General features: G+C 37.0%; 2 protein-coding genes across 2 annotated transcripts in view; both read left to right on the top strand.

Annotated features, from left to right (window-relative positions):
- Window positions 1-3,956, top strand: part of LYST (lysosomal trafficking regulator) — a 201,967-nt gene extending 198,011 nt beyond the window's left edge. Inside the window, 1 exon segment of the mRNA XM_051993556.1 lies at window positions 155-3,956. Within this exon segment, the coding sequence (XP_051849516.1) occupies window positions 155-293 (139 nt within the window). The 3' untranslated portion in view covers window positions 294-3,956.
- An 8,434-nt stretch (window positions 3,957-12,390) lies between these two features.
- Window positions 12,391-13,000, top strand: part of GNG4 (G protein subunit gamma 4) — a 90,736-nt gene continuing 90,126 nt past the window's right edge. The window contains exon 1 of the mRNA XM_051993557.1: window positions 12,391-12,728. The gene's annotated coding sequence lies outside the window, so the exon portion shown is untranslated. The remainder of the gene's footprint in view (window positions 12,729-13,000) is intronic.

Raw genomic sequence — 13,000 nt, forward strand, 5'->3', positions numbered from 1 at the left:
GTTTTCTGATTTTGCCTTTTGAAAAAAAAAGAATTTCTTAACTTATTTGCAATGAAGTCTTTAATAACAAATAATTGTAATCTTGAATTGGTCATTAACTTCTAGAAATGTTAACAAAAACATTTGATTTCTTGTTTGTTGTCTGTTTTTATAGCCTTACATTTTCCTGTGATGGCCATCATTTGTATACAGCAAATAGTGATGGAACTGTAATTGCCTGGTGTCGCAAGGACCAGCAACGCTTGAAACAACCCATGTTCTACTCATTTCTTAGTAGCTATGCAGCAGGCTGAATGTGAAAAAACTGTTGAATTCTCTAAAGCACTAAACTAAACTACAAACTAGATTAATTCATCTTACTGATTTGAGCAGACTGAACCCAAACAAATGGATGACTAGAACAAAAAGTCTAATGATTATTAAATCCACATATGTCTTCACCAAATTATGAATCATCATAGTCATGAAAAAAAAAATGTTTGTTCTTAAGTGTGTGGTTATATCCAGAGAGTTGTATCACAAAACTCTGAGTTTCAGATGCTGCATCTTTCACAATTATATTTTTAAACTTTTTTTTTTTTTAACAAAGGCTTTCCCAAAACACTAGGTTCTTTTTTTTTCCCCTTTTCTTCCTGAAAGTGCCAATAACATTTAAATTAACATATTTATAATGTGATTGTCACAGTGTGTATAATATTAGAACAGTTATCTACTCTGGGAAAACCCAAAATATAATAAATTCAGGACTCAATTATTGCTTTCTTTGAGAAGCAAATTATTTAGTAGGTGCCTTTTGCACCAAGCATTTTATAGTGTCTGAATACTCAAATTGAAGTTCTCCTAAATCTCACTGTTAGGTATTTTTTTGCCATTTGCCTTCTTAGCTTGAGGTAGAACAAGGATCTTTCAACAACCACAAATAGGAATTTTTATATCTTAACACAGATGTATCATGTTTCTTCATAAAATAACATTCAAAGTATATAACACTGGCTTTTGCAGAATATATCTGGCTAGCATCTTAAGGTTCAGCTATGTACAAGTTATGTTTTTTAAATACCTAAAAAGCAGAGTACATAAATATTTAATAATTTGGAATGAGAACCCTATTCTGTGCAGAAAGTTTGAATAGATGTTAATGATAGAATTACATAGTATGGATTTTAAAGTGGAATTTCCCAAAAACATCATTGTAAAAGGATAAAAGAAATCTTTGTCATTTTCATAAATAAGAGGCAAAAGGATAGCATTCTTAGAGGGAGCATCGCATTTTCTATTTCTTTTAAGTTGTTCTTACTCAAGATCTCTATCATTTACCATCTAGAGCATTAAAGAGCATTCCCAGCTGCTTTGACAATGAACAATTGCCTTGTCTTACTTAGAAAGAATGATCTAAGTTCTGATGTCTATTTTTCTTCACTAGGAAAAGATATAGTAACTTAAACATGTATCCCAGCAACCTTACATACTTCAGAGACTGAATCCAAAAGTCTTTGAATATTGTATCTCCACCATCAAATTTTGATTCTGTTTTTATTTACTTGGGGTGCTGTTTTATTGGTTTTGAAACCAATGTACAGTAAGCTCAGTACTTTGTTAACATGTGATAAAGATATGCATTCCTGCCCATAAATATCTTGTGCATTTGTTATGAAAATTCATTTTGTATGGTGTTATGTTTACGAAATTTCTTTTGTACTTTCCAGACTTTCTTAAACATTCTGCTTAAAGACTTATGTAAATTATAATTCCTTATTCTCTGCCTTGAAAAAAAAAAAATCAAAATGTGTGTATATACATACATATATATGCATACTAGTGAGATAAAAAAAGGTTACATATGCATTTATTTTAAACTGCATATACTTGTAAGTATATTAAATAAGCTGGCACAGCCTGACTATTACCTTTGAGGTCCAAATGCAGCAGGGATAAGATTATTCCAATTCATGTTGAAATGACATGTTTGGTTTAAAAATTATAAATATTGTCTGGCTTCCTTTTTTGATTGAAGACTATGAGTTATTCCGCAATTAAGAATAGGGATATACTCAGTCTTATTTTTTAAGAAAATGGCCTAACAAAAATATATGCAAAATAACTGGTCTTCATAAGAGTGCAATATTATATTTTTACATAAAAATATAAATCTTTGGGATGACTATTTATTCAGCATGGAACTTGGTAGTAATGTTTAAAATACTTAATAATAACATGTGCATGTTGTAGCAAAAAAAAAAATTTTTGTAAATAACCATATGCTCTATTGTCTTTGTATACACTGCCACCTCTATTGGGGAATAAATTTGATTAAAAAAAAACAACAGAGAAGACCTGTTCTTCACAAAATGAGAATGTTTGAGGTTTGATTATAATCCAGGTCTTTTGTGCCAGTGTTAAGTTCTGCTTTTCTGTTTATTGTCAATTAATTTCATGACAAAGGGGCAGCTTTTTCTTTCTTGAATCTGGAGCTTCGTAGATATTTTGAGACTTAACCTCATTATACTTCAGAGAAGTGGATACAACAGTTCCAAGATCAAATAGTAACTTATGGAATTTAGCAACATCTACTGCAATCAATAAATCTTCCTGGCAACTTAGACTACCCATATCTACCATTATCGATAAATGACCACTGAATCAGGTTAATGCATAAAATAGTGGTTTCATTCGGCAACTTCCTGTCTTGTATATTCATTGGTCTATATCTACTTGATGAATTTTTCAAGAGGACTCAAGCATAAATTAGACCTCTTTTTTTTTTTAAACACATCTGCCATCAAAAGATTTTATCGGGCTTTTACCCATATAGATTTGCAAAACAGAAACCAACTTCATCTGTAAGTTTCAGTCATTCAACTAACATATTTTTGTTGAATGTGTTTTATCTTTGGGTCATCTAATGAAAGCTAAAAGAGACTTTAAAGGCTATGTAATTGTGGCTCATACCTGAAGAGAATTTCATATACTATGTGGCCAACAAGTGGTCATCTAGCCTTAGCCTTTGCATGATCCAGTGAAGGGAACTTTTTTTTTCTCCAAGGCAAGCCATTCCACTGTGGGATACTTCTAATTGACAGGTACTTCTTTCTTTATGTCAAGTCTAAATTTGTTCTTTTCCAGTATCTATACATTGTTCTCCATTCTTCCCCCCTTGGCCTAAGCTAACCAAGGCTGCACCATGTGACAGCTCTTCACATAGCTAAAGATAACCATCACGGCTGCCCTAAGTCTTGTTTTCTCCTGGGTATAAATTTTTACTTTGTCAGCCCACCTTCCTGTAGCATGATCTTGAGGCACTTTACTAGGCTGGCTACTATGCTCCTCCTGTATTATTGGACGTTTTCCTAAACTGTGATGTGCAGAGCTAAACAGACTATTGCAGATGTGACCAAGAAATGAATGATTGTCACCTCCCTCAATCTGCCTGAGAATGGAATAGAAGATGGATCACTTTTTTTTTTTTTGACTACTATACTAGTTTTGAAAACTATCCTTTTTCATATAGCCCTTCAAGTGCAGTATTTGAGGATAGCTATTATATTCTCCCAAGAGATTACCATAGCACAGTGGATGAGAAAGCTGGCCTCAGAACCAAGAAGAGCCAGTCTTTAGTCTCTCTCTTAATACGTTGGCTGAATGACCTTGGATAAGACTGATTTGGTAGTCCATGAAAATCCCCAGGTCTTTCCCAGATAAAATGATGTCTGGCCATTCATTCTCCTGTCTTGGACTTGTGAAGCTTTTTTTAAAAATTCAGTTATAAAACTTTAGATTTATTATATTTATATTAATTTTATGTTATATATGAATATAAAATATTCATTTTATAAGATTTAATCCTTTTGGAATCTATTATCTAATATGTTAGGTTTATCTTCCAGCTTTACCACTGTACTAGACGCAAAAGATACAAATGTAAAAAATAAATTGTGCCCTTGAAAGCTTTCAATTTAGACATTTGTTACCTTTTATTTGGGCAAGATAATTCATAAAGACAAAAAATGTTGAAAGGAAATAGAAAGATTATTACAAATTCAGTATATAAAGAAGTAAAATGTAAGTAATGTCTTAATCCTGATAAAAGAATAAGAGCTGGAGTTTGAAACTCCTGGAGTTTTGGATTATCTCTTTTAACCAAGGTCCCCACAGATACCAAAGCCAGTATATTGTGCCATGTACAATCTCCTACATATAGACTAGAGCTAATATATCTTTTTTTTTTAACATTTTGAATTTCAAATTCTTTTTTTTTTAATTTTTATTTAATAATTACTTTATATTGACAGAACCCATGCCAGGGTAATTTTTTTACAGCATTATCCCTTGCACTCGTTTCTGTTCCGATTTTTCCCCTCCCTCCCTCCACCCCCTCCCCTAGATGGCAAGCAGTCCTATATATGTTGGATATGTTGCAGTTTATCCTAGATACAATATATGTTTGCAGAACCGAACAGTTCTCTTGTTGCACAGGAAGAATTGGATTCAGAAGGTAAAAATAACCCGGGAAGAAAAACAAAAATGCAGATAGTTCACATTCGTTTCCCAGTGTTCTTTCTTTGGGTGTAGCTGCTTCTGTCCAACATTTATCAATTGGAGCTAATATATCTTTGGAATAAATAGCTACCTATTTCTCCCCAAGTGATCTACTCTTTTTGAAGAGTGTTTAAAATATTCCTTATCTTAGAATAAATTATATCTATATTATCCATGAAGGGAGGGAAGAACCTTAAAATCCTTTGACCTTCATTAAAATCAAAAGTAAAAGGAGAGGGATCTCCCCCTCTCCTGCTAAAAATCCAAATTTGCAATACTAACATACTGGAAAAATGGAAGCAGGGCAGAATTTAGGCTCACTAGATAAATCTCAAAATGTCAGTGTTGCAGAATTTCTTAGAGGTCATCTGATCCAACCTGTATTTTATTAGAGATCTCAACTGAAATACTCTTTTGTTAGTGTTGATTGTTAGGAATTTCTTCCTTAGATTGACCCTAAAACTATCCTTTTTCATATAGCCCTTCAAGTGCAGTATTTGAGGATAGCTATTATATTCTCCCAAGAGATTACCATAGCACAGTGGATGAGAAAGCTGGCCTCAGAACCAGGAAGAGCCAGTTTTTAGTCTCTCTCTTAATACGTTGGCTGAATGACCTTGGATAAGACACTTAAAGAATTAAGTGTCCTAGGCCAGAGGAGTCAAACTCAAATAGAAACTGATACCCAGTGAGATGCATATTGATTTAGAAAACCACAAAATCACATTATCTTATGTTGTATTTTTATTTATTAAACATTTTCCAATGACATTTTAATCTGGTTCCATTTGCACTCGGAATTTTTGCAAGTTCCTTCCCAAGAGCTCCCTAAAGGCAGTGAAATCACAGATCTGGTCCCTATCCCAAGAATGTCTCTGAAGATTTTTATTTTTTTTCTTCAATTTAAACATCCCCAGTTTTATTCTCCCGGTAATCTTCTTCGGGATGCCCTCCAGCTTGTCAATACCCTCTTTAAAATATCTCCTTGAATACAGTACTTTAGCTGTGGAATAGCCAGGTAGAGTAGCATTCCTCCTTCATTCCAGACACTATACGTTCCTTTTTTCATGTTGCCAAATGGGTCATATTAGATTTTGAGGCTTTTGTTGTGTTTTTCACACTTTAAAAAGCTTATTCCTATCAAAAATTTTAGATCCTTCTTATGTGAACTATTGTCTAATCATATCTTCCTCACACTATATTTAATGCAATTAGGTCTTAAAAAAAAAAAAAAAAAGGACTTTACATTTGTCCCTATTAAATTGTTGGGTGATATACAAAATTATATACCCAAACATTTACTAAAGTAGCTTATCGATTTGTAAGCTCTACAATTAAAAGAGCAGTTACATCTGCCATAAATAGATGCCATTCAACACCTACTGGGTTGGAAAAGCAATACCACCTTCTTTGTGTATTGTATTTAACCAAAAAAAAAAAAAAAATGGAAATGCAGGACCAGCAACTCAGCTAAGAGAAATTAAATAATAAAATGTGTCCTTGGAGGCCAAAATAAAGAGAAGATAATTTGACATTGGGGCATAATCCTTCTCAAGTGCCGAACTTGTTATTTTGTTCATGAACAAAGTTAATGAGAAATATGTTTAGAAAATAGTTTTTTGACAAAGGTTAGTTCACTTCCTAATTCCAAGACAAACTAAACTAGTCCTATTAGAATATTTAACATAAAAGTTTAACTTTCTTTTTCATTCACTGTAATTTGGAATAACTTAATAAACTTTCCGAATCCAATTTCTAGCATTACAGAGGTTAGCCACTCGTATTGAGTTTTGTTTTTTTTAAGTTGACAATTGTTTTTCAACGTTAACATTACCCAAGCACAAATGGTTAACTCAGTGTTCTCCCCATGGTCTCTATGAATTTTAGTACAATTAAGTAAAAAAAAAAAAAAACAAAAATTATCTCCTACTCATCCATGCATCAGCTTCATCACAATTAAGAATTAATTAAGCAGCTTTTATGTATTGTGATATAAGCATGTGATCTTGGATGACCCACATGCCTAATTATATGCATGTGTATATAATAATTATCCTTCATATTTAAGAGTAATAATTATTATCTTTGCTTATAGATGTAGCTGAAAGGAGAGATTCATGATATATACTCCTTTCGACTACAATTGGCAAAGCCAGTTCTTGATGACATTCTTTTTCTTTTTAAGTTTTTGTTCAGTCATACAGATTCTTTGTAATCCCAAGTTATTTTTAAAAATAATTCTGCTTTAAAAAGTCACCTTGATCCTGATTATTGTATATTTGACTAGTCTCTCTGCCACAACTGTTTCCTAGCATTCTTGTTCCATTTTGTACCATTAGAGAAATCCGAAGAAATAATTAATGACTTTCATTAAAAAATATATTAGTGTAAATTACCCCAAAAAACTCTTCCTGTTCACTTCATTTAAAGAATATTTATTGTGTTTTTCTGTTCTGAAGACATCCTAAATTCTATGACAGAAATAAAGTGGATGGGAGTATCTACTCGTAATTAATGAAATGTGATCATTAAGTTCCAGATTTTATATCTCCAAATAAAGATTGTTCTCCAAAGTAGATACCTTAAAAGACTTTACACACACACACACACACAAATGTCATTTTTTCAATCTTGGTGAGTTTTACTAGACAGGGAATTTTTTCCGTTTTCTTCTTTATTCTAAGGAAATGATCTCTAGGAGATCTAGGAGGACAATGGGAAAGTTTACATTAGGAAATTTAAGTGATATCAATAAAAGTTATTTTTAAAAGAAGAATACTTCTAGAAATGCACTCATGACTCGGATTTGTTTTTTTGAAAACTCTTGGAAGAACTTTCAGAGCACATTCTTCTAAATATCCCCAATAGAGACCTAGTTCAAGACAAATATTTCTGGGAACAGCTAAAATTAATACTGGGTCAAATGTCAAATTTAGTGAACAAGGTGAGTGATTCAAATGGGTTGGAGGAGTTGAGAGTGTGTACGTGTGTGTGTATGAGAGAGAGAGAGAGAAAGATACCACAAAGTAACAGGATGTGTGTGGAGTGTGTTGGTATATAAAGGATGTTGTGCAAAGAAAAGCACATTTCATCAACTTGTTCTAAAGATCAAAAAGATGCAAAGTTGCTGTTAACCAATGGCATATAGTCTTCCCAAAGTAACTTATTTCAGAGGACAATCTATTAGGTGTAAGGGTTCGGAATAAAGTGTACTTATTTTTCTACATCATCTTACATTCTAGTCCATTCTTGATACTTTCTGGTCACTTTTGCCAGCAGTATTTGCACTTCATTCCCCAGCTCATTGGGAAAAGCCATTCCTGGCTCCTCCTTGCCACTTTAGGTTCTAATTCTATTACCATCATAAAGTAATCGCTTTTTTGGAGTTCATTCAATCAAAATTCCAACTGTTATCTACTGACCTCATGGACACTCCTGTTTTTTTTTACTCATTGAATTCAGTACCTAGTCTTTTTCTTCTCCCCAACTTCTTCCTCATATGAGGGGACTTCTGTATGCATATTGATCCTTCGTCAAACACCCTTTTCTTCCCAATTCTTTAATTTATTCATTCAACCCTACCATGTCTACATACAGGGATGATCATATCCTCAATCTTGCCATCACCCATAAATGTTCCACTTCCATATTCATAAACTGAGATTCCTTTATTTAGTCATATTGTATAGTTATTCCACTTTTCCCTCTGCCCTTCTACCCCAAACCATATTCTTTGTCCTCATCATGACCTCCAGAATGGACCCTTGCACTGGCTACACTTCCCTCCCTTTCTCATATCCATCTCTTGATAAACTAGTTCTCGCTTTTTCTCCTCTCCGTTCCTTTTGTGTATTTATCCTTTCCTGCCAAGTCTCAACTTTGGATTACTCTCACCAACCACTCTATTCACTCCTACTCACAAGTTGCAGAATGAAACCAGAGAAAAATGTCAAAATTGGTCTAAGTCCACTACAATTTTGTATTATACAATCTCAACTGGGTCCTCACTAAAAGGCAATCCTTTGACCTCTCCCTGACTCACCACAGTGACTTTTCCAAAGTTTTTCATCCTTCCATGGCTCCCCTTCCTCCTGTCCTCTCAGCTGAGGGCCTGAAAAAAATTTGATACTATTCACTGAGTTTCCTTTTCTCCTCCTCACCTCACATCACTCTGATACCTTCTTTCTATTGTGTCCTTTACCTTTGTCTCTCAAAAGAGAGACCCTTCTCTTTGCACAAACTATATGAGCAAGTGATCCCATTCTATTCTGTCTTTTTCAACAGATTGTCACCCTTCTTCCCCAACCTATCATCCCCATCCTTTCCCTTCAATATCTCCTGCTCTACTGACTGCTCCTTTGCTGCCTATAAACATGTCCATGTCTCCTCCATCTTCAAAAAAACGCTCACCTGATCTGTCCATCCCTGCTGGATGTTGTCCTTTATCTCTACTTTCTATTTGGGCAGACTCCTTGAGGCCATCTACAACCAATGCTTCCACTTCCTTTCTTCTTGTTCTCAATTCTCTTCCTCCCCCCCAGTTCCATCTGATATATTCTGGGCTGACACTCTTCTCCTTGCTGTTTCTTCCACAAAACACTCCCTTTCTCAATTTGGGCATTTTCATTGTCTTTCCCCATGCCTAGAGTTCCCTCCTTCATCTCCACCTCCAGACTTTCCTGGCTCCATTCAAGTCCTTGTTAAAATTCTGAGCCCTTTAATTTTAATGCCTTCATTCTGTTGGTTATTTCCAATTCTATTGTATATCATGTGTGTGTGTCATCTCCCCCATTAGACTTTTAACTCCTTGAAAACAAGGACTGGATCTCCAGCACAGTGCCTGGCATAAAGTTAGCCCTTAATAAATACCTGTTGACTGAATTACTCTAATATTTCATATGCCCTTCTTCCTCAAACCTAAGAAATAAACATCCTGGAACAAATTCCAGATTGTTACTTTTGATATTTTTCATCCTGCATCATAGTCCCCACTTGAGGACCACTTATCAAAATACTTCTTCCATCCAAAGATATCTCTTGATGGAAATTTCTGCCTGTTTTATTCTTGAAACCCTGAGACACTTCAACTATGAAAAAGCCTTTCCTATATTATTGATCTTTAGATCCTCAACTGAATAGAACAGAAATTCTATTGAATCATAGTTTTTTATATCTCAAAAATCTATACAGTCCTTAAAAGAAAATAAGAATTAATGTAAAGGTTGCTCTAAGGTGCGTATTAGACATATGCTTTCACAAAACATAATTTTTGGTAAATTCCACTGAAGGATATATTGAGGCTTTATTTAGGACTACACATGAGTTGAGCATCAAGAAAACTCTCTAAATATGATTTCTTAAAAATAAACAGGCTTTCCATAAATCTGGAAAAGTCTCAACATCATTGCATGCAGTAAAATCATTTTACTAAGCAAAATATTTTGCAATTTTGAATCATCCTTCAACCTTGTCATAACCTATAAGTTTTTCTTGCTCTGAAAAAAAATTTTTTAATTCAGGAATTCTAATATTCCACTTTGTTTGAATTGTCACATAAAATTATCTATTGTCCAACAAATATCTTTTATATATAAAAGTCAAAGCACAAAATTTACTTTGATCCTTATAGTCACTTGGACTCATAATCTCCATGTCATCATCCTTCATTCACCACAATATCCATTCTTTTGTCAAATTTTGTCATTTCTACCTTTAAAATATCACCTGGATATGTCTCCTTTCCTCCTCAATAGCCACCATCCTAATACAAAACCTCAGCATCTCTCACCTGGTCTACCTGCCTCAGTTCTCAGCTACCTACTCTTCTCCGAGCTGCCAAAATAGCTACTCTCCATACCTTGAAGTGTTTTCCTTCCTCATCTCACTCCTAATGGCCCTGGCTTCAATTATGACTCAGCTCAAATTCTACCCTCAGAAGGCCTTTCCTGGTCCTCTTTTACCCTCTTATTCCACCCCCTCCCCACCTCTCCAGGTGCTTTCTGAGATCACATTTTATTTGCTCTGTATATGTCACGTACAGAAAGTTGCTTCCCCCACTGGAACTGACCAGAGACCTTGTTTTTGCCTTTCTTTGTGTACTGTATATATAGAAACTAGTAAACACCTAATAGATGCTTGTTTATGGATTTCTAAACATAGTTTGTGTATGGATTTCTCATTATTCAGCCAAAAATGTCACTGCACCTACACTTCTTTAACCAAATTTATTTCTTACCTCAAATATGCACCTTAGAGACCTGAAGACATCAATGTGAGATGTTTCTGGGCCCCAGGTGAACCTTTCTGACCTCACAGATCTTATTAGAATTCTGGACTCAACTAAGATGTGCGTTGTCTGGGGCAAATGTCAAATCAATAAAGATCAGACATTTCAGAAACAAGTACTCTGACATTTAAAGGCTGTTGCTAGGAGTAGGATGAGAAAAGGCTTCCAGAAATTGTCTTCTAATCATCAACCCTAATGTCTTGTGCAAAGGATTCCAAAATACTGAGTTATTTCTCCAAAATAGTAGTTGAGCTGGAAAAAATGCTTTTGTATTATTTTAATTGGCATATTCTATAATATCTAATCTCGAAAAAGGAAAATGCATCATCCTTGAGAATTTCTAGATAAAGAAACATAGTTATACTAGTAGTAAACATAAAATAATCTCTTATCGACAAACCCTTTCCATTTAGTAATTAAGATAGAGTCTAAGGTTAACCATACTTTCCAGAACAGTCTATTCTCCACAGGTATTAATTTGTGAATTGCCAGCCCCAGAAACTGTAACTTTTCTGCATTGTACTACTCTTTCTTACTTGAAGTAATAAGCACCCTATCTCTCGATGCAGCTACCATACTTTCTCTCCCCGGTATAGCCTTACCTCGTCTACTTCATAGCTCCCGAAATTAAGGGATTGGGTTGGCTGGGCACATTAGTTAACCCCTTTTTCCCTCCCTCAACCCAAGTTCAGGTGCAACTCTCCCTTTTTTTATTTTCTGTGCCTTATCTGTTTTAAGTGCAACTGCCACGAAGCATGCGAAGGGAAATATATTCACCACTTAAAGATCCACTTTAATTATTCGATGGCTAGGGTGGAAGCATTCGCGAACTGGACGCGCCCTGATCCAACAAACCAGCTAGGCGAGAACAAGGCGGGCGACGCCGAAACACTCTAGCTCTCTTCTCTGGCCGGCTTTAGAGGCCTCCTGACCGCCTGCCCGGGAACCCGGGGCACGTGCGTTCTGCGCCCAGAACGCGGAGACTTCAGTGCGGGAGCCCCGAGTGACGCATCATCTGACGTCAGCAGCAGGCGGGGATTTCCCCCCGGCTCCTTTTCCTCCCCAACTCCTCTAGAGAAAGGCAAAGACCCTGCCGCAAAGTGGGCGCGACCATCGAGGGCCAAAGGAGCCAGAGGGATGAGGGTAGAAGCAAAGGTTACATCTCTCCCTATTTCATAACCAAGCCTTGAGAAACAGAGGGAACTGGATATTGAGGAAGGATGGAGAGGATCCCCAATGTTGTAGAGATTCTTCCTAAAGACAGTTATGGGGGACACAGGGTGGAGTGGGGGAAATGAGCATGGAGAGGGTCTCAGCAGTGTACACTCCCATCCGCCCCCCCCCAACACACCCCCTTTCTGCGTGGTCTTTCCCTAGCCTCCCTCCCCTTCCCCTGGCCTCTGAAGGCGCGTGGGCGGCGCGCGCCGCAGGGACTGGGGCTGGGGGGACTTTGGGAGCGGGGCCAGAGCCGCGGAGGCGGCAGATACGGCCTTGGGGGTTGGGCTGCCAGAGGGAGGGTCGGGGTGCGAAGGGCGTGCGCGTTTCCATAGTGAATCCATTAGAGGCTAAGGCGTTATTGGAGCCCGGGAGCTGCCGATCCTGCCCCTGCTCTGTCTCTGTGTGTCTGCCTGCCTCTCATTATGTGCCAGGGGAGGCTCGGCTGCATCCAGCCTGCGCGCCTCCCACTTCTGCTGTTGCAGTGATGCTGTTGCCGCTGCCGCCGCCGCCGCCGCTACTGCTGCTGCTGCTTCCGTAGCTGCTGCTTGCTGAGCCCCACTTCCAAATGAAGAGCGATGCCACAGTGTCTGGCCACCACCCTAGTGATCTGCTTTGGAGACAAAGCCCGTGCGTGAGCGTCTCCCCTCTCTCCTAGTTCTCTCCAGCGGCCCCAGGTACCCAGCACCGGGTAAGTTGAGGCAGTGCTATGTTCTGTAGGCAGGGATAGATTTGGGGAGGGGACAAGAGGTGGGATGCAACCTGGAGCCCTGGTCATCAGCATTGGAAAGAAAAGGAGACCTCCTAGCTAAATTACAAGGGCTCTGAGATCGGCAAAGCATGAATGCGTGCAATTTAAAAAAGAAACGCGAAACCTTTTCCGACTTTTTATGTGGGGGATGGTGATCAAGATAAGGGAGGATGAGCAAGGCAAGAACAAAAGAAAAACTCCAACTGGAAAGT

This window comes from Antechinus flavipes, chromosome 4 (genome assembly GCF_016432865.1).
Source record: "Antechinus flavipes isolate AdamAnt ecotype Samford, QLD, Australia chromosome 4, AdamAnt_v2, whole genome shotgun sequence".
Classification (NCBI taxonomy): domain Eukaryota; kingdom Metazoa; phylum Chordata; class Mammalia; order Dasyuromorphia; family Dasyuridae; genus Antechinus; species Antechinus flavipes.